General features: G+C 44.2%; 3 protein-coding genes across 6 annotated transcripts in view; 1 reads left to right on the forward strand and 2 right to left on the reverse strand.

Annotated features, from left to right (window-relative positions):
- Positions 1 to 61: 61 nt before the first annotated feature.
- Positions 62 to 21,053, reverse strand: prpf4 (pre-mRNA splicing tri-snRNP complex factor PRPF4). Of its 3 annotated transcripts, none has more exons than XM_062434651.1 (15): positions 21,010 to 21,053; positions 10,341 to 10,532; positions 10,060 to 10,246; positions 9,706 to 9,793; positions 9,487 to 9,566; positions 9,308 to 9,401; positions 8,743 to 8,837; positions 8,572 to 8,630; positions 7,206 to 7,329; positions 6,973 to 7,062; positions 6,764 to 6,886; positions 5,072 to 5,179; positions 4,616 to 4,734; positions 299 to 405; positions 62 to 213 (listed from the first exon to the last, which is right to left on the reverse strand). In XM_062434651.1, the coding sequence occupies exons 2-15, from the start codon at positions 10,507 to 10,509 to the stop codon at positions 127 to 129; spliced, it is 1,530 nt and encodes a 509-aa protein (XP_062290635.1). In that variant the 5' UTR covers positions 10,510 to 10,532; positions 21,010 to 21,053; the 3' UTR covers positions 62 to 126. The 3 variants fall into 3 exon arrangements, with proteins under 3 accessions (XP_062290635.1, XP_062290633.1, XP_062290636.1); XM_062434649.1 differs by having other exon boundaries at positions 10,341 to 10,544; positions 21,014 to 21,036; XM_062434652.1 differs by having other exon boundaries at positions 10,341 to 10,538; positions 21,014 to 21,030.
- Positions 21,054 to 21,120: 67 nt separating this feature from the next.
- cdc26 (cell division cycle 26 homolog) lies at positions 21,121 to 22,482 on the forward strand. Its single transcript, XM_062434936.1, has 3 exons — positions 21,121 to 21,181; positions 21,808 to 21,913; positions 22,238 to 22,482. Exons 2-3 carry the CDS (start codon positions 21,833 to 21,835, stop codon positions 22,448 to 22,450), a joined length of 294 nt encoding a protein of 97 aa, XP_062290920.1. The 5' UTR covers positions 21,121 to 21,181; positions 21,808 to 21,832; the 3' UTR covers positions 22,451 to 22,482.
- Positions 22,483 to 24,094: 1,612 nt separating this feature from the next.
- Positions 24,095 to 25,000, reverse strand: part of fer (fer (fps/fes related) tyrosine kinase) — a 22,013-nt gene continuing 21,107 nt past the window's right edge. For both annotated transcript variants that reach the window (XM_062434624.1, XM_062434623.1), the window contains exon 20: positions 24,095 to 25,000. This exon is cut by the window's right edge and continues 627 nt beyond it. The gene's annotated coding sequence lies outside the window, so the exon portion shown is untranslated.

Raw genomic sequence — 25,000 nt, forward strand, 5'->3', positions numbered from 1 at the left:
AAGATTAAAACAATCATGACTCAGAATAATAATTCATATTTAGAAGACGACAAAATTCCAACAAATCAAATTTTATTTAATAAAAAACACATCTGCAGGTGACATCACGGTGACATCACGGTGATGTCACTCTGACAGCCACAGTTTGAAGGTGCGGTCGTATGAACACGTAGCGATCAGTTTCCCGTCAGGTGACACGTCGACGCCCATCACCTGAAAAACAAGCACAGGTTAACTTCCTGTTGCTGCCACATCTCCACCAATCACAGTCCTAGCCGGCCAATCACAGCACACGTACCTTCCCCTCGTGCCCAGCGAGCGTTTTCAGCGGCGTCCAGCCCGGATGGCTCCAAACTTTCGCTGTGTTATCGTACGCTCCCGTCAACAGGAAGTGCCCGTCTGTGGCTGCACACAACAGGAAGTGATGTCAGAGACACGAAGGAGGACACAATGAGGGAGGCTTTTTACACCATGATGACATCACATCGTTACATCACGACGACATTGTTACATCACCACGACATTGTTACATCACGACGACATCGTTACATCACCACGACATCATTACATCACGACATCGTTACATCACGACGACATCGTTACATCACGACGACATCGTTACATCACGACGACATCGTTACATCACCACGACATCGTTACATCACCACGACATCGTTACATCACCACGACATCGTTACATCACCACGACATCGTTACATCACCACGACATCGCTACATCACCACGACATCGTTACATCACGACGACATCGTTACATCACCACGACATCGCTACATCACTACGACATCGTTACATCACAACGACATCTTTACATCACGACCACATCGTTACATCACGACATCGTTACATCACGACGACATCGTTAAATCACGACATCGTTACATCACGACCACATCGTTACATCACGACCACATCGTTACATCACAACATCGTTACATCACGACGACACCGTTACATCACGACCACATCGTTACATCACCACGACATCGCTACATCACTACGACATCGCTACATCACTACGACATCGCTACATCACCACGACATCGCTACATCACCACGACATCGCTACATCACTACGACATCGCTACATCACTACGACATCGCTACATCACCACGACATCGCTACATCACGACGACATCGTTACATCACGACATCGTTACATCACGACGATATCGTTACATCACGACATCGTTACATCACGACCACATCGTTACATCACAACATCGTTACATCACGACGACACAGTTACATCACGACCACATCGTTACATCACGACGACATTGTTACATCACGACCACATCGTTACATCACGACCACATCGTTACATCACGACGACATCGTTACATCACGACGACATCGTTACATCACGGCATCGTTACATCACGACATCGTTACATCACGACATCGTTACATCACGACATCGTTACATCACGACCACATCGTTACATCACGACATCGTTACATCACGACCACATCGTTACATCACGACGACATCGTTACATCACGACAACATCGTTACATCACGACGACATCGTTACATCACGACATCGTTACATCACGACGACATCGTTACATCACGACATCGTTACATCACGACCACATCGTTACATCACGACGACATCGTTACATCACGACGACATCGTTACATCACGACGACATCGTTATATCACAACATCGTTACATCACGACATCGTTACATCACGACGACATCGTTACATCACGACATCGTTACATCACGACCACATCGTTACATCACGACCACATCGTTACATCACGACGATATCGTTACATCACGACGAAATCGTTACATCACGACGACATCGTTACATCACAACATCGTTACATCACGACATCGTTACATCACGACGACATTGTTACATCACGACGACATTGTTACATCACGACATCGTTACATCACGACGACATTGTTACATCACGACATTGTTACATCACGACGACATCGTTACATCACGACGACATTGTTATATCACGACATCGTTACATCACGACGACATTGTTACATCACGACATCGTTACATCACGACATCGTTACATTACGACATCGTTACATCACGACATTGTTACATCACGACATCGTTACATCACGACGACATTGTTACATCACGACGACATCGTTACATCACGACATCGTTACATCACGACATCGTTACATCACGACATTGTTACATCACGACGACATCGTTACATCACGACGACATCGTTACATCACGACATCGTTACATCACGACATCGTTACATCACGACATCGTTACATCACGACGATATCGTTACATCACGACGATATCGTTACATCACGACATCGTTACATCACGACGATATCGTTACATCACGACGACATCGTTACATCACGACATCGTTACATCACGACCACATCGTTACATCACGACCACATCGTTACATCACGACGACATCGTTACATCACGACCACATCGTTACATCACGACCACATCGTTACATCACGACCACATCGTTACATCACGACGACATTGTTACATCACGACATCGTTACATCACGACGACATCGTTACATCACGACGACATCGTTACATCACGACCACATCGTTACATCACGACATCGTTACATCACGACCACATCGTTACATCACGACGACATCGTTACATCAGGACGATATCGTTACATCACGACGACATCGTTACATCACGACGACATCGTTACATCACGACGACATCGTTACATCACGACATCGTTACATCACGACGACATCGTTACATCACGACATCGTTACATCACAACATCGTTACATCACAACATCGTTACATCACGACATCGTTACATCACGACATCGTTACCTCACGACGACATCGTTACATCACGACATCGTTACATCACAACATCGTTACATCACAACATCGTTACATCACGACATCGTTACATCACGACGACATCGTTACATCACGACGACATCGTTACATCACGACGACATCGTTACATCACGACGACATCGTTACATCACGACCACATCGTTACATCACGACATCGTTACATCACGACGACATCGTTACATCACGACATCGTTACATCACGACGACATCGTTACATCACGACATCGTTACATCACGACCACATCGTTACATCACGACATCGTTACATCACGACATCGTTACATCACGACGACATCGTTACATCACGACGACATCGTTACATCACGACGACATCGTTACATCACGACGACATCGTTACATCACGACATCGTTACATCACGACGACATCGTTACATCACGACGACATCGTTACATCACGACATCGTTACATCACGACGACATTGTTACATCACGACGACATTGTTACATCACGACGACATCGTTACATCACGACCACATCGTTACATCACGACCACATCGTTACATGACGACATCGTTACATCACGACGACATCGTTACATCACCACGACATTGTTACATCACGACATTGTTACATCACGACGACATCGTTACATCACGACCACATCGTTACATCACCACGACATTGTTACATCACGACATCGTTACATCACGACGACATCGTTACATCACGACGACATCGTTACATCACGACGACATCGTTACATCACGACGACATCGTTACATCACGACATCGTTACATCACGACGACATCGTTACATCACGACATCGTTACATCACGACGACATCGTTACATCACGACATCGTTACATCACGACCACATCGTTACATCACGACATCGTTACATCACGACATCGTTACATCACGACGACATCGTTACATCACGACATCGTTACATCACGACGACATCGTTACATCACGACGACATCGTTACATCACGACATCGTTACATCACGACGACATCGTTACATCACGACGACATCGTTACATCACGACATCGTTACATCACGACGACATTGTTACATCACGACGACATTGTTACATCACGACGACATCGTTACATCACGACCACATCGTTACATCACGACCACATCGTTACATCACGACGACATCGTTACATCACGACGACATCGTTACATCACGACGACATCGTTACATCACGACATCGTTACATCACGACGACATCGTTACATCACGACGACATCGTTACATCACGACGACATCGTTACATCACGACCACATCGTTACATCACGACGACATCGCTACATCACCACGACATCGCTACATCACCACGACATTGTTACATCACGACATTGTTACATCACGACGACATCGTTACATCACGACCACATCGTTACATCACGACGACATCGTTACATCACGACATCGTTACATCACGACCACATCGTTACATCACGACGACATCGTTACATCACGACATCGTTAAACTTTAAGATGATCAATTAAAATCTGTTCTTTGACCTGACAAATCACAGCTGATCAATAATTAATATGAAATAATAATAATCAATAATTATTATTATTATTTACGTCATTGTGAGGCTAAAAAAATCAAAAGCAGAACATTTGAGAAAAACATTAAAAAAATAACAGATCTGTTATCTGATTGGTGCTCAGAGCTGGTTTAGCTAACGTGCTAACAGTAACGTTACTGTACATGTCGGGTTAAAGAGATTAAATAAAGTTTTACGTTGGAAGCGGACAGCTGACAGCAGGTTCTGGTGGGCGGGGACTGTGTACAGACACTTCCTGTTCCTCAGCTCCCACACCTTACACGTGTTGTCTCCACTTCCTGTGGCCAGGTGATACCTGAGGGCAGAGCAGTGAGGTCAGACACTGTGCTGTGATTGGCTGTGTGTACATGCTGTGCTGTGATTGGCTGTGTGTACATGCTGTGCTGTGATTGGCTATGTGTGTACATGCTGTGCTGTGATTGGCTGTGTGTACATGCTGTGCTGTGATTGGCTGTGTGTACATGCTGTGCTGTGATTGGCTGTGTGTACATGCTGTGCTGTGATTGGCTGTGTGTGTACATGCTGTGCTGTGATTGGCTGTGTGTGTACATGCTGTGCTGTGATTGGCTGTGTGTGTACATGCTGTGCTGTGATTGGCTGTGTGTGTACATGCTGTGCTGTGATTGGCTGACCCGTTGGGAGAGAAGTGAAGGCTGTAGATCTCCTTCAGGTGTCCTTCCAGAAACATGACGCAGCGTCCCGTCCGAAGGTCCCAGACTCGCCCAAACGCATCCAGCCCTCTGATTGGTCCATAGCCAGGGGGCGGGACAGATGATTGACACGCCAATTAGTTTCATTAACAGAAGTATTTTATAAACACTACTGATCAAAAGGTTCAGAACAGAACAATGTTTCCAGCTTCTTGAAATTCAAGCAGTTTAATAAAGATAAATGATAGATATATTATATATATTATAGATATATAAAGGTTACCCAGTATATAGATATATAATATATAGATATATATATATAATAGATATATAATAGATATATAATAGATATATATATATATATAATAGATATATATATATATATAATAGATATATATATATATATATAATAGATATATATATATATATATAATAGATATATATATATATATAATAGATATATATATATATATAATAGATATATATATATATATAATAGATATATATATATATAATAGATATATAATAGATATATATATAATAGATATATAATAGATATATATATAATAGATATATATATAATAGATATATATATATATAATAGATATATATATAATAGATATATAATAGATATATAATAGATATATATATAATAGATATATAATATATATTATATATCTATTATATATATATATAATAGATATATATATATATATAATAGATATATATAATAGATATATAATAGATATATATATAATAGATATATAATAGATATATATAATATATATATAATAGATATATATAATAGATATATATATATAATAGATATATAATAGATATATATAATAGATATATATATATAATAGATATATAATAGATATATATATAATAGATATATAATAGATATATATAATATATATATAATAGATATATATAATAGATATATATATATAATAGATATATAATAGATATATATAATAGATATATATATATAATAGATATATAATAGATATATATATAATAGATATATAATAGATATATATATAATAGATATATAATAGATATATATAATATATATATAATAGATATATATATATAATAGATATATAATAGATATATATAATATATATATAATAGATATATATATAATAGATATATAATAGATATATATATAATAGATATATAATAGATATATATAATATATATATAATAGATATATATATAATAGATATATAATAGATATATAATAGATATATATAATATATATATAATAGATATATATAATATATATATAATAGATATATATATAATAGATATATAATAGATATATATATAATAGATATATATATAATAGATATATAATAGATATATATATAATAGATATATAATAGATATATAATATATATATAATAGATATATAATAGATATATATATAATAGATATATATATATAATATATATATAATATATATATAATAGATATATAATAGATATATAATATATATATAATAGATATATAATAGATATATATATAATAGATATATATATATAATAGATATATAATAGATATATAATAGATATATATATAATAGATATATATATAATAGATATATAATAGATATATATATATAATAGATATATAATATATAGATATATAATAGATATATAAGGTTACCCGGTAGCAGCCATGGACCCGTCTGGATGGAAGTCCAGATCATGAACTCCTTTACTGTGACCTTCCTGATGAAGAATCTCCTCCTGAACCTCCAGATCCCACAAACGCCACGAATTATCATAACTATAAACACAGTTATGAGTTATTGTATTATAATATAATAATAATAATATAATATTATAATATATAATATAATTAATAAATCCTACCATGTGGTTCCCAGGAATCTTCCAGACGGATGCCACGATACTCGAGACACTCGCTCACTGTGACCCTCGATGTCTGCCACCGGCTCATCGCTACGGCAACCAGACACAAACAGTTAATGGACAATGTCTCCTCCATCTCTCCTTGTCTCCTCCCTCCCTGTCTCCTCCTTCCTTGTCTCCCTGTCTCCTCCCTCCCTCCTTGTCTCCTCCCTCCTTGTCTCCTCCCTCCTTACCTGTCCAGTGTCCACAGCTTCACGGACCCGTCTGCGGCACACGAGGCCAGGTTGACGTCTGATTGGTCGAGAGAGACTCCTGCCTGAGGACGGAAGACGACGGCGCCCACGTTGGTGTTGTGTCCTTTAGCCAATCAGAGAGGAGGGTTAGGGTATATAGATATATTCAGTATAGATCAGTATTATATATAGATATATACAGTATAGATCAGTATTATATATAGATATATTCAGTATAGATCAGTATTATATATAGATATATACAGTATAGATCAGTATTATATATAGATATATTCAGTATAGATCAGTATTATATATAGATATATTCAGTATAGATCAGTATTATATATAGATATATACAGTATAGATCAGTATTATATATAGATATATTCAGCATAGATCAGTATTATATATAGATATATACAGTATAGATCAGTATTATATATAGATATATACAGTATAGATCAGTATTATATATAGATATATTCAGCATAGATCAGTATTATATATAGATATATTCAGTATAGATCAGTATTATATATAGATATATACAGTATAGATCAGTATTATATATAGATATATACAGTATAGATCAGTATTATATATAGATATATTCAGTATAGATCAGTATTATATATAGATATATACAGTATAGATCAGTATTATATATAGATATATACAGTATAGATCAGTATTATATATAGATATATTCAGCATAGATCAGTATTATATATAGATATATTCAGTATAGATCAGTATTATATATAGATATATACAGTATAGATCAGTATTATATATAGATATATACAGTATAGATCAGTATTATATATAGATATATACAGTATAGATCAGTATTATATATAGATATATTCAGTATAGATCAGTATTATATATAGATATATACAGTATAGATCAGTATTATATATAGATATATACAGTATAGATCAGTATTATATATAGATATATTCAGTATAGATCAGTATTATATATAGATATATACAGTATAGATCAGTATTATATATAGATATATTCAGTATAGATCAGTATTATATATAGATATATTCAGTATAGATCAGTATTATATATAGATATATTCAGTATAGATCAGTATTATATATAGATATATTCAGTATAGATCAGTATTATATATAGATATATACAGTATAGATCAGTATTATATATAGATATATACAGTATAGATCAGTATTATATATAGATATATACAGTATATATCAGTATTATATATAGATATATACAGTATAGATCAGTATTATATATAGATATATACAGTATAGATCAGTATTATATATAGATATATACAGTATAGATCAGGTATATTTAATATATAACGTGAAGCTCCGCCCACCTCTCAGGGAACGAATCAGGTTGCAGTCGGGGACGGACCACAGCTTACACAAACCGCTCCTGCAGGATTAGCATGTTAGCATTTGCATCAACACTGTTGTAGCTGCTATGCTAATGTTTACTATAATGCTAACTACTAGCATGCTAATGCTAAAGGGGCGGGGCTTGTTACCAGGAAGCCGTGACGAGCATCTTAGAGTCGGGGCTGAAGTGGCAGAAGCTGATTGGTCGATCGTCTCCAATCTGACTGCAGAAGTTATTCAGATTCTGGAAGAGGAGGAAAAGGAGGAAGAGGAGGACGACGATGAGCAGGAGGAGGATGAGGAGGAAGAGGAGGAGGAGGAAGAGCAGGAGGATGAGGAAGAAGAGCAGGAGGATGAGGAAGAAGAGCAGGAGGATGAGGAAGAAGAGCAGGAGGATGAGGAAGAAGAGCAGGAGGAGGATGAGGAGGAAGAGGAGGAGGAAGAAGAGCAGGAGGAGGATGAGGAGGAAGAGCAGGAGGATGAGGAAGAAGAGCAGGAGGATGAGGAAGAAGAGCAGGAGGAGGATGAGGAGGAAGAGCAGGAGGAGGAGGAGGAAGAGCAGGAGGAGGATGAGGAGGAAGAGCAGGAGGAGGATGAGGAGGAAGAGCAGGAGGAGGATGAGGAGGAAGAGCAGGAGGAGGAGAAAGAGGAAGAGTATAAATATACAATTATAATAATAATAGTAATTAATTAATGACTTCCTGTGTGTCTCACTCTGAGGCTCTTGTGCACTTCCTGTTGGCGGATCGTCCTCGTTGCCTCGGTAACGTCCTTCTGAGCGCGTGCAGCCTCCAGACGCCTCATCGCCCTGATGGACCAATCACAGAGAGACAGGTGTGAGGACATGTGAGGACAGTCTTGCCCTCTGATTGGTCAGTTTCTGGCAGACTCACCTGGGCAGAGAGTATTTGGCCAACCAGAGCCGAGCATCTTTCAGGGAGGCGGAGCCTTCGTGGTACCACGTCTGCTGACACTGTGATTGGTCGAAAACAGTTTAAATCAGTCACATGACCGTCAACTGTGTAATATGTGTAATGTGTGTGTGTGTGTAATGTGTGTAATGTGTGTGTGTGTAATGTGTATATGTGTGTGTAAAGTGTGTGTGTGTGTACCTCCTCCTGGGACCTCTTGGCTTTCTCTTCTTCTTTCCTGGACTTCTTCAGAGCGTCTGGACCGACTACAGAGAGCACGATGCGCAGTCTGACACACGAAGAAGAAAATAACATTCAATCACAACACACACTTTATATTTAACGATAACAAATAACACACACACACAGACACACACACACACACACAGACAGACACACACACACAGACACACACACAGACAGACACACACACACAGACACACACACACACACACACACACACACACACGTTTAGAGTATCTCTTTAACAAAGCTTCTTGGTAATAAATGTTTATTTCCCACATTAGAGAGGAACATGCATTAGTGTGATGTCACCTCTCCCGGCGGTCAGCTGGCCCCTCCCCGAACAACGTGATTGGCTCTCCGAGCGCTCGGAGGCCGGCCTTCACCTCAGCGTCGTCCGTGGAGACGGTGATCTGCCGCGCTCGCCGCCGCCGCTCGAACTCAGCGAGTGCGTCCTGCTGCCGCTCGCTCACACGCTCCTCCATCTCCAGGGTCTCACCTGCAAGGCATCATGGGACATGGAGTCCATCAGCAACACCAACAGAGGAACACGAGACGCGTTCAGAGGAACGTAGGAACTGACCCTAACCCACCTGAGGAGATGTTGATGTTTCCCGCCTCGATGCCGGCCTTCACCGCATCATTTCCTGCCGTGGTTGCCTTGGTAGCGTTGAGGCGTTCCCGCTCCTTCTCCTCCAGGCTGCCGTAGTAAACACGACGAGTCTTCGCCGCCGGAGCCGCCATCTCTTCCTCGTCAGACATGTTGGGGAGGTCAGCTTCTTCTTCTTCTTCTGTTGCTGAAAGAATCAGAATCTATATATAGATAGATATATATAGATAGATATATAGGTTCTATGCGCTCCCAGCTCATAGAACCTTATGAACCTACTAGAACACTGCGCTACCAGCTCATAGAACCTTATGAACCTACTAGAACACTGCGCTCCCAGCTCATAGAACCTTATGAACCTACTAGAACACTGCGCTCCCAGCTCATAGAACCTCATGAACCTACTAGAACACTGCGCTCCCAGCTCATAGAACCTTATGAACCTACTAGAACACTGCGCTACCAGCTCATAGAACCTTATGAACCTACTAGAACACTGTGCTCCCAGCTCATAGAACCTTATGAACCTACTAGAACACTGTGCTCCCAGCTCATAGAACCTTATGAACCTACTAGAACACTGCGCTACCAGCTCATAGAACCTTATGAACCTACTAGAACCCTGCGCTCCCAGCTCATAGAACCTTATGAACCTACTAGAACACTGCGCTACCAGCTCATAGAACCTTATGAACCTACTAGAACACTGCGCTCCCAGCTCATAGAACCTTATGAACCTACTAGAACACTGTGCTCCCAGCTCATAGAACCTTATGAACCTACTAGAACACTGCGCTCCCAGCTCATAGAACCTCATGAACCTAGAACACTGCGCTCCCAGCTCATAGAACCTTATGAACCTACTAGAACACTGCGCTCCCAGCTTATAGAACCTTATGGACCTATTAAAACACTGTGCTCCCAGCTCATAGAACCTTATGAACCTAAAACACTGCGCTCCCAGCTCATAGAACCTTAGAACCTACTAGAACACTGCGCTCCCAGCTCATAGAACCTTATGAACCTACTAGAACACTGCGCTCCCAGCTCATAGAACCTTATGAACCTACTAGAACACTGCGCTCCCAGCTCATAGAACCTTATGGACCTACTAGAACACTGCGCTCCCAGCTCATAGAACCTTATGAAACTACTAGAACACTGTGCTCCCAGCTCATAGAACCTTATGAACCTACTAGAACACTGCGCTCCCAGCTTATAGAACCTTATGGACCTACTAGAACACTGTGCTACCAGCTCATAGAACCTTATGAACCTACAACACTGCGCTCCCAGCTCATAGAACCTTAGAACCTACTAGAACACTGCGCTCCCAGCTCATAGAACCTTATGAACCTACTAGAACACTGCGCTCCCAGCTCATAGAACCTTATGGACCTACTAGAACACTGCGCTCCCAGCTCATAGAACCTTATGAACCTACTAGAACACTGCGCTCCCAGCTCATAGAACCTCATGAACCTAGAACACTGCGCTCCCAGCTCATAGAACCTTATGAACCTACTAGAACACTGCGCTCCCAGCTCATAGAACCTTATGAACCTACTAGAACACTGCGCTCCCAGCTTATAGAACCTTATGGACCTACTAGAACACTGTGCTCCCAGCTCATAGAACCTCATGAACCTACTAGAACACTGCGCTCCCAGCTCATAGAACCTTATGAACCTACAACACTGCGCTCCCAGCTCATAGAACCTTAGAACCTACTAGAACACTGCGCTCCCAGCTCATAGAACCTTATGAACCTACTAGAACACTGCGCTCCCAGCTCATAGAACCTTATGAACCTACTAGAACACTGAGCTCTCAGCTCATAGAACCTTAGAACCTACTAGAACACTGCGCTCCCAGCTCATAGAACCTTATGAACCTACTAGAACACTGCGCTCCCAGCTCATAGAACCTCATGAACCTACTAGAACACTGTGCTCCCAGCTCATAGAACCTCATGAACCTACTAGAACACTGCGCTCCCAGCTCATAGAACCTTATGAACCTACAACACTGCGCTCCCAGCTCATAGAACCTTAGAACCTACTAGAACACTGCGCTCCCAGCTCATAGAACCTTATGAACCTACTAGAACACTGTGCTCCCAGCTCATAGAACCTCATGAACCTACTAGAACACTGTGCTCCCAGCTCATAGAACCGTATGAACCTACTAGAACACTGTGCTCCCAGCTTATAGAACCTTATGGACCTACTAGAACACTGCGCTCCCAGCTCATAGAACCTCATGGACCTACTAGAACACTGTGCTCCCAGGCCATAGAACCGTATGAACCTACTAGAACACTGTGCTCCCAGCTCATAGAACCTTATGAACCTACTAGAACACTGTGCTCCCAGCTCATAGAACCTCATGAACCTACTAGAACACTGTGCTCCCAGCTCATAGAACCTTATGGACCTACTAGAACACTGCGCTCCCAGGCCATAGAACCTTATGGACCTACTAGAACACTGTGCTCCCAGCTCATAGAACCTTATGAACCTAGAACACTGCGCTCCCAGCTCATAGAACCTTATGAACCTACAACACTGCGCTCCCAGCTCATAGAACCTTAGAACCTACTAGAACACTGCGCTCCCAGCTCATAGAACCTTATGAACCTACTAGAACACTGTGTTCCCAGCTCATAGAACCTCATGAACCTACTAGAACACTGTGCTCCCAGGCCATAGAACCGTATGAACCTACTAGAACACTGTGCTCCCAGCTTATAGAACCTTATGGACCTACTAGAACACTGCGCTCCCAGCTCATAGAACCTCATGAACCTAATAGAACACTGCGCTCCCAGCTCATAGAACCTTATGAACCTACTAGAACACTGCGCTCCCAGGCCATAGAACCTTATGGACCTACTAGAACACTGTGCTCCCAGCTCATAGAACCTCATGAACCTACTAGAACACTGCGCTCCCAGCTCATAGAACCTCATGGACCTACTAGAACACTGCGCTCCCAGGCCATAGAACCTTATGGACCTACTAGAACACTGTGCTCCCAGCTCATAGAACCTCATGAACCTACTAGAACACTGCGCTCCCAGCTCATAGAACCTTATGGACCTACTAGAACACTGCGCTCCCAGCTCATAGAACCTTATTGACCTACTAGAACACTGCGCTCCCAGCTCATAGAACCTTATGGATCTACTAGAACACTGCGCTCCCAGCCCTAGAACCTTATGAACCTACTAGAACACTGCGCTCCCAGCTCATAGAACCTTATGGACCTACTAGAACACTGCGCTCCCAGCTCATAGAACCTTATGGACCTACTAGAACACTGCGCTCCCAGCTCATAGAACCTCATGAACCTACTACAACACCGCGCTCCCAGCTCATAGAACCTTATGAACCTACAACACTGCGCTCCCAGCTCATAGAACCTTATGAACCTACAACACTGCGCTCCCAGCTCATAGAACCTTATGAACCTACTAGAACACTGCGCTCGCAGCTCATAGAACCTTATGAACCTACTAGAACACTGCGCTCCCAGCTCATAGAACCTTATGAACCTACTAGAACACTGCGCTCGCAGCTCATAGAACCTCATGAACCTACTAGAACACTGCGCTCCCAGCTCATAGAACCTTATGGACCTACTAGAACACTGTGCTCCCAGCTCATAGAACCACATGAACCTACTAGAACACTGCGCTCCAAGCTCATAGAACCTTATGTACCTACTAGAACACTGTGCTCCCAGCTCATAGAACCACATGAACCTACTAGAACACTGCGCTCCCAGCTCATAGAACCTTATGGACCTAGAACACTGCGCTCCCAGCTCATAGAACCACATGAACCTACTAGAACACTGCGCTCCCAGCTCATAGAACCTTATGGACCTAGAACACTGCGCTCCCAGCTCATAGAACCACATGAACCTACTAGAACACTGCGCTCCCAGCTCGTGGAACTTTATGGACCTACTAGAAAACTGCTCTCCCAGCTCATAGAACCTTATGGACCTACTAGAACACTGCGCTCCCAGCTCATAGAACCACATGAACCTACTAGAACACTGCACTCCCAGCTCATAGAACATCATGAACCTACTAGAACACTGCGCTCCCAGCTCATAGAACCTCATGAACCTACTAGAACACTGCGCTCCCAGCTCATAGAACCTCATGAACCTACTACAACGCTGCGCTCCCAGCTCATAGAACCTCATGAACCTACAACACTGCGCTCCCAGCTCATAGAACCTTATGAACCTACAACACTGCGCTCCCAGCTCATAGAACCTTATGAACCTACTAGAACACTGCGCTCCCAGCTCATAGAACCTTATGGACCTACTAGAACACTGCGCTCCCAGCTCATAGAACCTTATGAACCTACTAGAACACTGTGCTCCCAGCTCATAGAACCTTATGAACCTACTAGAACACTGCGCTCCCAGCTTATAGAACCTTATGGACCTACTAGAACACTGTGCTCCCAGCTCATAGAACCTTATGAACCTACAACACTGCGCTCCCAGCTCATAGAACCTTAGAACCTACTAGAACACTGCGCTCCCAGCTCATAGAACCTTATGAACCTACTAGAACACTGCGCTCCCAGCTCATAGAACCTTATGGACCTACTAGAACACTGCGCTCCCAGCTCATAGAACCTTATGAACCTACTAGAACACTGCGCTCCCAGCTCATAGAACCTCATGAACCTAGAACACTGCGCTCCCAGCTCATAGAACCTTATGAACCTACTAGAACACTGCGCTCCCAGCTCATAGAACCTTATGAACCTACTAGAACACTGCGCTCCCAGCTTATAGAACCTTATGGACCTACTAGAACACTGTGCTCCCAGCTCATAGAACCTCATGAACCTACTAGAACACTGCGCTCCCAGCTCATAGAACCTTATGAACCTACAACACTGCGCTCCCAGCTCATAGAACCTTAGAACCTACTAGAACACTGCGCTCCCATCTCATAGAACCTTATGAACCTACTAGAACACTGCGCTCCCAGCTCATAGAACCTTATGAACCTACTAGAACACTGAGCTCTCAGCTCATAGAACCTTAGAACCTACTAGAACACTGCGCTCCCAGCTCATAGAACCTTATGAACTTACTAGAACACTGCGCTCCCAGCTCATAGAACCTTATGAACCTACTAGAACACTGCGCTCCCAGCTCATAGAACCTCATGAACCTACTAGAACACTGTGCTCCCAGCTCATAGAACCTCATGAACCTACTAGAACACTGCGCTCCCAGCTCATAGAACCTTATGAACCTACAACACTGCGCTCCCAGCTCATAGAACCTTAGAACCTACTAGAACACTGCGCTCCCAGCTCATAGAACCTTATGAACCTACTAGAACACTGTGCTCCCAGCTCATAGAACCTCATGAACCTACTAGAACACTGTGCTCCCAGGCCATAGAACCGTATGAACCTACTAGAACACTGTGCTCCCAGCTCATAGAACCTCATGGACCTACTAGAACACTGTGCTCCCAGGCCATAGAACCGTATGAACCTACTAGAACACTGTGCTCCCAGCTCATAGAACCTTATGAACCTACTAGAACACTGTGCTCCCAGCTCATAGAACCTCATGAACCTACTAGAACACTGCGCTCCCAGCTCATAGAACCTCATGAACCTACTAGAACACTGTGCTCCCAGCTCATAGAACCTCATGAACCTACTAGAACACTGCGCTCCCAGCTCATAGAACCTTATGAACCTACAACACTGCGCTCCCAGCTCATAGAACCTTAGAACCTACTAGAACACTGCGCTCCCAGCTCATAGAACCTTATGAACCTACTAGAACACTGTGCTCCCAGCTCATAGAACCTCATGAACCTACTAGAACACTGTGCTCCCAGCTTATAGAACCTTATGGACCTACTAGAACACTGCGCTCCCAGCTCATAGAACCTCATGGACCTACTAGAACACTGTGCTCCCAGGCCATAGAACCGTATGAACCTACTAGAACACTGTGCTCCCAGCTCATAGAACCTTATGAACCTACTAGAACACTGTGCTCCCAGCTCATAGAACCTCATGAACCTACTAGAACACTGTGCTCCCAGCTCATAGAACCTTATGGACCTACTAGAACACTGCGCTCCCAGGCCATAGAACCTCATGGACCTACTAGAACACTGTGCTCCCAGCTCATAGAACCTTATGAACCTAGAACACTGCGCTCCCAGCTCATAGAACCTTATGAACCTACAACACTGCGCTCCCAGCTCATAGAACCTTAGAACCTACTAGAACACTGCGCTCCCAGCTCATAGAACCTCATGAACCTACTAGAACACTGTGCTCCCAGGCCATAGAACCGTATGAACCTACTAGAACACTGTGCTCCCAGCTTATAGAACCTTATGGACCTACTAGAACACTGCGCTCCCAGCTCATAGAACCTCATGAACCTACGAGAACACTGCGCTCCCAGCTCATAGAACCTTATGAACCTACTAGAACACTGCGCTCCCAGGCCATAGAACCTTATGGACCTACTAGAACACTGTGCTCCCAGCTCATAGAACCTCATGAACCTACTAGAACACTGCGCTCCCAGCTCATAGAACCTTATGGACCTACTAGAACACTGCGCTCCCAGGCCATAGAACCTTATGGACCTACTAGAACACTGTGCTCCCAGCTCATAGAACCTCATGAACCTACTAGAACACTGCGCTCCCAGCTCATAGAACCTTATGGACCTACTAGAACACTGCGCTCCCAGCTCATAGAACCTTATTGACCTACTAGAACACTGCGCTCCCAGCTCATAGAACCTTATGGACCTACTAGAACACTGCGCTCCCAGCCCTAGAACCTTATGAACCTACTAGAACACTGCGCTCCCAGCTCATAGAACCTTATGGACCTACTAGAACACTGCGCTCCCAGCTCATAGAACTTTATGGACCTACTAGAACACTGCGCTCCCAGCTCATAGAACCTCATGAACCTACTACAACACCGCGCTCCCAGCTCATAGAACCTTATGAACCTACAACACTGCGCTCCCAGCTCATAGAACCTTATGAACCTACAACACTGCGCTCCCAGCTCATAGAACCTTATGAACCTACTAGAACACTGCGCTCGCAGCTCATAGAACCTTATGAACCTACTAGAACACTGCGCTCCCAGCTCATAGAACCTTATGAACCTACTAGAACACTGCGCTCGCAGCTCATAGAACCTCATGAACCTACTAGAACACTGCGCTCCCAGCTCATAGAACCTTATGGACCTACTAGAACACTGTGCTCCCAGCTCATAGAACCACATGAACCTACTAGAACACTGCGCTCCCAGCTCATAGAACCTTATGTACCTACTAGAACACTGTGCTCCCAGCTCATAGAACCACATGAACCTACTAGAACACTGCGCTCCCAGCTCATAGAACCTTATGGACCTAGAACACTGCGCTCCCAGCTCATAGAACCACATGAACCTACTAGAACACTGCGCTCCCAGCTCATAGAACCTTATGGACCTAGAACACAGCGCTCCCAGCTCATAGAACCACATGAACCTACTAGAACACTGCGCTCCCAGCTCGTGGAACTTTATGGACCTACTAGAAAACTGCTCTCCCAGCTCATAGAACCTTATGGACCTACTAGAACACTGCGCTCCCAGCTCATAGAACCACAAGAACCTACTAGAACACTGCACTCCCAGCTCATAGAACATCATGAACCTACTAGAACACTGCGCTCCCAGCTCATAGAACCTCATGAACCTACTAGAACACTGCGCTCCCAGCTCATAGAACCTCATGAACCTACTACAACGCTGCGCTCCCAGCTCATAGAACCTCATGAACCTACAACACTGCGCTCCCAGCTCATAGAACCTTATGAACCTACAACACTGCGCTCCCAGCTCATAGAACCTTATGAACCTACTAGAACACTGCGCTCGCAGCTCATAGAACCTTATGAACCTACTAGAACACTGTGCTCCCAGCTCATAGAACATCATGAACCTACTAGAACACTGCGCTCCCAGCTCATAGAACCTCATGGACCTACTAGAACACTGCGCTCCCAGGCCATAGAACCTTATGGACCTACTAGAACACTGTGCTCCCAGCTCATAGAACCTCATGAACCTACTAGAACACTGCGCTCCCAGCTCATAGAACCTTATGAACCTACTAGAACACTGCGCTCCCAGCTCATAGAACCTTATTGACCTACTAGAACACTGCGCTCCCAGCTCATAGAACCTTATGGACCTACTAGAACACTGCGCTCCCAGCCCTAGAACCTTATGAACCTACTAGAACACTGCGCTCCCAGCTCATAGAACCTTATGGACCTACTAGAACACTGCGCTCCCAGCTCATAGAACCTTATGGACCTACTAGAACACTGCGCTCCCAGCTCATAGAACCTCATGAACCTACTACAACACCGCGCTCCCAGCTCATAGAACCTTATGAACCTAGAACACTGCGCTCCCAGCTCATAGAACCTTATGAACCTACAACACTGTGCTCCCAGCTTATAGAACCTTATGGACCTACTAGAACACTGCGCTCCCAGCTCATAGAACCTTATTGAACTACTAGAACACTGCGCTCCCAGCTCATAGAACCTTATGGACCTACTAGAACACTGCGCTCCCAGCCCTAGAACCTTATGAACCTACTAGAACACTGCGCTCCCAGCTCATAGAACCTTATGAACCTACTAGAACACTGCGCTCGCAGCTCATAGAACCTCATGAACCTACTAGAACACTGCGCTCCCAGCTCATAGAACCTTATGGACCTACTAGAACACTGTGCTCCCAGCTCATAGAACCACATGAAGATACTAGAACACTGCGCTCCCAGCTCATAGAACCTTATGTACCTACTAGAACACTGTGCTCCCAGCTCATAGAACCACATGAACCTACTAGAACACTGCGCTCCCAGCTCATAGAACCTTATGGACCTAGAACACTGCGCTCCCAGCTCATAGAACCACATGAACCTACTAGAACACTGCGCTCCCAGCTCATAGAACCTTATGGACCTAGAACACTGCGCTCCCAGCTCATAGAACCACATGAACCTACTAGAACACTGTGCTCCCAGCTCATAGAACCTTATGAACCTAGAACACTGCGCTCCCAGCTCATAGAACCTTATGAACCTAGAACACTGCGCTCCCAGCTCATAGAACCTTATGGACCTACTAGAACACTGCGCTCCCAGCTCATAGAACCTTATGAACCTAGAACACTGCGCTCCCAGCTCATAGAACCTTATGGACCTACTAGAACACTGCGCTCCCAGCTCATAGAACCTTATGGACCTACTAGAACACTGTGCTCCCAGCTCATAGAACCTTATGAACCTACTAGAACACTGCGCTCCCAGCTCATAGAACCTTATGGACCTACTAGAACACTGCGCTCCCAGCTTATAGAACCTTATGGACCTACTAGAACACTGCGCTCCCAGGCCATAGAACCGTATGAACCTACTAGAACACTGCGCTCCCAGCTCATAGAACCTTATGAACCTACTAGAACACTGCGCTCCCAGCTCATAGAACCTTATGAACCTACTAGAACACTGCGCTCCCAGCTCATAGAACCTTATGGACCTACTAGAACACTGCGCTCCCAGCTCATAGAACCTTATGGACCTACTAGAACACTGTGCTCCCAGCTTATAGAACCTTATGGACCTACTAGAACACTGCGCTCCCAGGCCATAGAACCGTATGAACCTACTAGAACACTGTGCTCCCAGCTCATAGAACCTTATGAACCTACTAGAACACTGCGCTCCCAGCTCATAGAACCTCATGAACCTACTAGAACACTGCGCTCCCAGCTTATAGAACCTTATGGACCTACTAGAACACTGTGCTCCCAGCTCATAGAACCTTATGAACCTAGAACACTGCGCTCCCAGCTCATAGAACCTTATGGACCTAATAGAACACTGCGCTCCCAGCTCATAGAACCTCATGAACCTACTAGAACACTGTGCTCCCAGCTCATAGAACCTTATGAACCTACTAGAACACTGCGCTCCCAGCTCATAGAACCTTATGAACCTACTAGAACACTGTGCTCCCAGCTTATAGAACCTTATGGACCTACTAGAACACTGCGCTCCCAGCTCATAGAACCTTATGGACCTACTAGAACACTGCGCTCCCAGCTCATAGAACCTTATGAACCTACTAGAACACTGCGCTCCCAGCTCATAGAACCTTATGAACCTACTAGAACACTGCTCTCCCAGTTAACCCGGACTAGTTAACCCGGACTAGCTAACCCGGACTAGTTAACCCGGACTAGTTAACCCGGACTAGTTAACCCGGACTAGTTAACCCGGACTAGCTAACCCGGACTACTTAACCCGGACTAGCTAACCCGGACTAGTTAACCCGGACTAACCTGCTGGCGGAGGAGCTGAACAGCAGAGAGGCTTGTTAGCTGAGGGAAGGCTAGCTTAACTTTAACTCTATAAATCTATATCTACAACTATAAGCTTAACTCTCAGCTCTACTCTGAGCTTCAGACACCCGGAAGTTAATTCTAAACTACTAAAACCTGTTTAGGTTCATTATTTAATTAAACTTTAATGAATTAAACTCACCGCGCGCGAACGAAGCTACTGCGTCCTCAGGACCGTCTGCACATGCGCAACAGGGGGACTGACCCGGATGTAAACATCGTCAGCAGCTTCCGGGTCAAAAATTCTTCTTCCGGCTACAGATCATCACCGCGGCTAGCCTCCTAGCTAACACTGCTAGCTACCGATCAGGTACCGTTTATTGATCACTGTTTACTTCCGCTATAATCGATCAGCTGATCGGAGTGTGTGTTACTGTGTATGTGTTACTGTGTGTGTGTGTGTGTGTGTGTTACTGTGTATGTGTTACTGTGTGTGTGTGTGTTACTGTGTGTGTTACTGTGTGTGTTACTGTGTGTATGTGTTACTGTGTGTGTTACTGTGTGTGTGTGTTACTTTGTGTGTTACTGTGTGTGTGTGTGTGTGTTACTGTGTGAATGTGTTACTTTGTGTGTTACTGTGTGTGTGTGTGTGTTACTGTGTGTGTGTTACTGTGTGTGTGTGTGTGTTACTTTGTGTGTTACTGTGTGTGTGTTACTTTGTGTGTTACTGTGTGTGTGTGTGTTACTGTGTGAACGTGTTACTGTGTGTGTGTGTGTTAGTGTGTGTGTGTGTTACTTTGTGTGTGTGTGTTACTGTGTGTGTGTGTGTTACTGTGTGTGTGTGTGTGTTACTGTGTGTGTGTGTGTGTGTTACTTTGTGTGTGTGTGTGTGTATGTGTTACTGTGTGTGTGTGTGTGTGTGTGTGTGTGTGTGTGTGTGTGTGTGTGTGTGTTACTGTGTGTGTGTATAAATAAAGCTTGGTTGATGTTCTGCAGATAAAACCACAGAAGAAGAGTAAAGATGTTGAGGAGGAAGCCGACGCGTTTGGAGTTAAAGATCGACGATACGGACGAGTTCGAGAGTGTGAAGAAAGAGCTGGAGGTCTAAACTTTATTTATAACAGCAGACACTAACATGACCTCTGACCTCTGTGGGGGCTTAGTACTGAGCTTAGTGTCATGTGATGCTAAACCGTAACATCGCATAATTATATTATATATATAATATATTATATCTATAGATTCTTCCAGGGATTTGAAATAAATAAAATCTACAAATGTAAAGTAGAGTTTCAGCTTCAACATCTTTTATGTGTTTATTATGGGATGTTAACTTAAACCTTCCTTTCAGGGACAATAAAGTTTCTATCATCTGTTGCCATGGTAATAACATCACGGCGTGATGACATCATTGATCTGTTTGCAGGCCAGGAAGCGTCAGCGCGAGGAGGCGGAGTCTGGCGGCGGGGTGGGCGGGGCTTCAGTCATCAGCGTTGACGTCATCGGGGGCGGAGCCTCAGCCTCAGCCACTTCCTCTGCGGCGGCGTCGAGGGCGGAGCTTATAAACGAGCGAATCGGATACAAGCCTCACCCGAAGCCGTCCACGCTGCCCACGCTGTTCGGTAGTCTGCAGTTCTGATGTTCGTCTGTATGTTTGTTAATAAAGCTTTGATATAAAAACACCAGTTTTACTGTAAATTCAATAAACTGATCGACTAACGGTGGGGGGGGCTAGCCAGCTAACATTAGCTGCTAATGAATAGCATCCCATAATATGATGTGGTCACCTGATGGTAAATGGACTCAAAGCTTCACACACTGAGGATGGTAACCAGGGTAACCAATCACAGACCGGAGGGGGGGGGGGGTCAGATCTTTATTTAAAAAAGTTACAACATTTTTATTATTGATTTTAAATCACTGATAAATAACTTCTCCCTGTCTACATGCAACGGTCCCAAAGGAACCCTCTGACCAGAACCTGTTAGGGTTCTAGAGAGTTAGGGTTCTGGAGAGTTAGAGTTACGGTTCTAGAAATGTTGGGTTCTAGAGGGTTACGGTTCTAGAGGGTTAGAGTTACGGTTCTAGAGGGTTAGAGTTACGGTTCTAGAGGGTTAGGGTTCTAGAGAACATCTGTGAAGCTGCTGTTTTTGGATTTAATACGATCCTCCTCAGCAGACTGGAGAGGAACCCTAACCCAGCAGACTGGAGAGGAACCCTAACCCAGCAGACTGGAGAGGAACCCTAACCCAGCAGACTGGAGAGGAACCCTAACCCAGCAGACTGGGGAGGAACCCTAACCCAGCAGACTGGGGAGGAACCCTAACCCAGCAGACTGGAGAGGAACCCTAACCCAGCAGACTGGGGAGGAACCCTAACCCAGCAGACTGGAGAGGAACCCTAACCCAGCAGACTGGAGAGGAACCCTAACCCAGCAGACTGGAGAGGAACCCTAACCCAGCAGACTGGAGAGGAACCCTAACCCAGCAGACTGGAGAGGAACCCTAACCCAGCAGACTGGAGAGGAACCCTAACCCAGCAGACTGGAGAGGAACCCTAACCCAGCAGACTGGACCTCGCTGTGAATCAGAACACGTCGTTGTTTTAAGGACTTTTTAACCGACCGCTAACAGACGGTCCGGTTGGGGAACCGACACTCAGCACCGGAGTCCCGCAGGGTTGTGTGCTGAGTCTTCTTCTGTTTTCCTTCTACACACCAACACCATCATTCAGTTCGTGGTCGGCCCGGTTCAGAGCGGTGCAGAGTCTGAGTGATGCTCCTCTAACAACCTGGCACCACTGCTGCTCCGTACTGTCTCATCCAGACTGTCCCAGGAACTGCTCGTGTCCTTTTATCCCGACATCCGACATGCTGCTGTAGTTCTCCAGCTCCACTGCTGCCGATAGGAAAGCTCTCCAGAGAGTCATCAAGTCGGCCCAAAACATCTCTGGAACACAACTATCAGCACCGGAGGACTTGCACAAAAGCTGCTGTCTTTACAAGGCCCCAAAACATCATCAGGGACTCTTCCCCCCGATGCCCTCTGGAGGGTTAGGGCTATCACACTGATCAATAATCACACTGATCAATAATCTATCACACTGATCAATAATCACACTGATCAATAATCTATCACACTGATTAATAATCACACTGATCAATAATCTATCACACTGATCAATAATCACACTGATCAATAATCTATCACACTGATCAATAATCTATCACACTGATTAATAATCACACTGATCAATAAACTGGTGTCACACAGCAGTTGTTGTGATTGGTTATTTATTGATAATCAATAAAAACAGATTAATGATTTATTTACACGTTCAGTCAGCAGGCGGCGCTGTTGACCAATCAGGAGCTGGGATTCATTTACACCTGTAAGAGCCGCCATCTTCAGTTTCTATGACAGCCAATCAGAGCTAATTCAGTGGTTTCCTAGCAACAATAATTAAAAAATGGCCGCAGAGCCAATTTTTTTATCTTTTTTTAATTTAACAACAAAATGTTCAAGCTCACTGATTGGTCAAAAACGACTTCCTGTAAAATAAACAAAAGAGGGGGCGGAGTTAGTGTGGTTGGGGCGGGGCCAGTGTAATGATTGACAGCTGGGGGCGTGGTCAGTGTAGTTATTGACGGCTGGGGGCGGGGTCAGTGTGGTGATTGACAGCTGGGGGCGGGGTCAGTGTGGTGATTCACGGCTGGGGCGGGGTCAGTGTAATGATTGACGGCTGGGGGCGGGGTCAGTGTAGTGATCGACGGCTGGGGGCGGGGTCAGTGTAGTGATTGACAGCTGGGTCAGTGTAGTTATTGACGGCTGGGTGCGGGGTCAGTGTGGTGATTGACAGCTGGGGGCGGGGTCAGTGTGGTGATTCACGGCTGGGGGCGGGGTCAGTGTAATGATTGACGGCTGGGGGCGGGGTCAGTGTAATGATTGACGGCTGGGGGCGGGGTCAGTGTAATGATTGACGGCTGGGGGCGGGGTCAGTGTAATGATTGACAGCTGGGGGCGGGGTCAGTGTGGTGATTGACAGCTGGGGGCGGGGTCAGTGTGGTGATTGACGGCTGGGGGCGGGGTCAGTGTAATGATTGACAGCTGGGGGCGGGGTCAGTGTAATGATTGACAGCTGGGGGCGGGGTCAGTGTAGTGATTGACAGCTGGGGGCGGGGTCAGTGTGG

This window comes from Scomber scombrus, chromosome 15 (genome assembly GCF_963691925.1).
Source record: "Scomber scombrus chromosome 15, fScoSco1.1, whole genome shotgun sequence".
NCBI classification, from domain to species: Eukaryota; Metazoa; Chordata; class Actinopteri; order Scombriformes; family Scombridae; genus Scomber; species Scomber scombrus.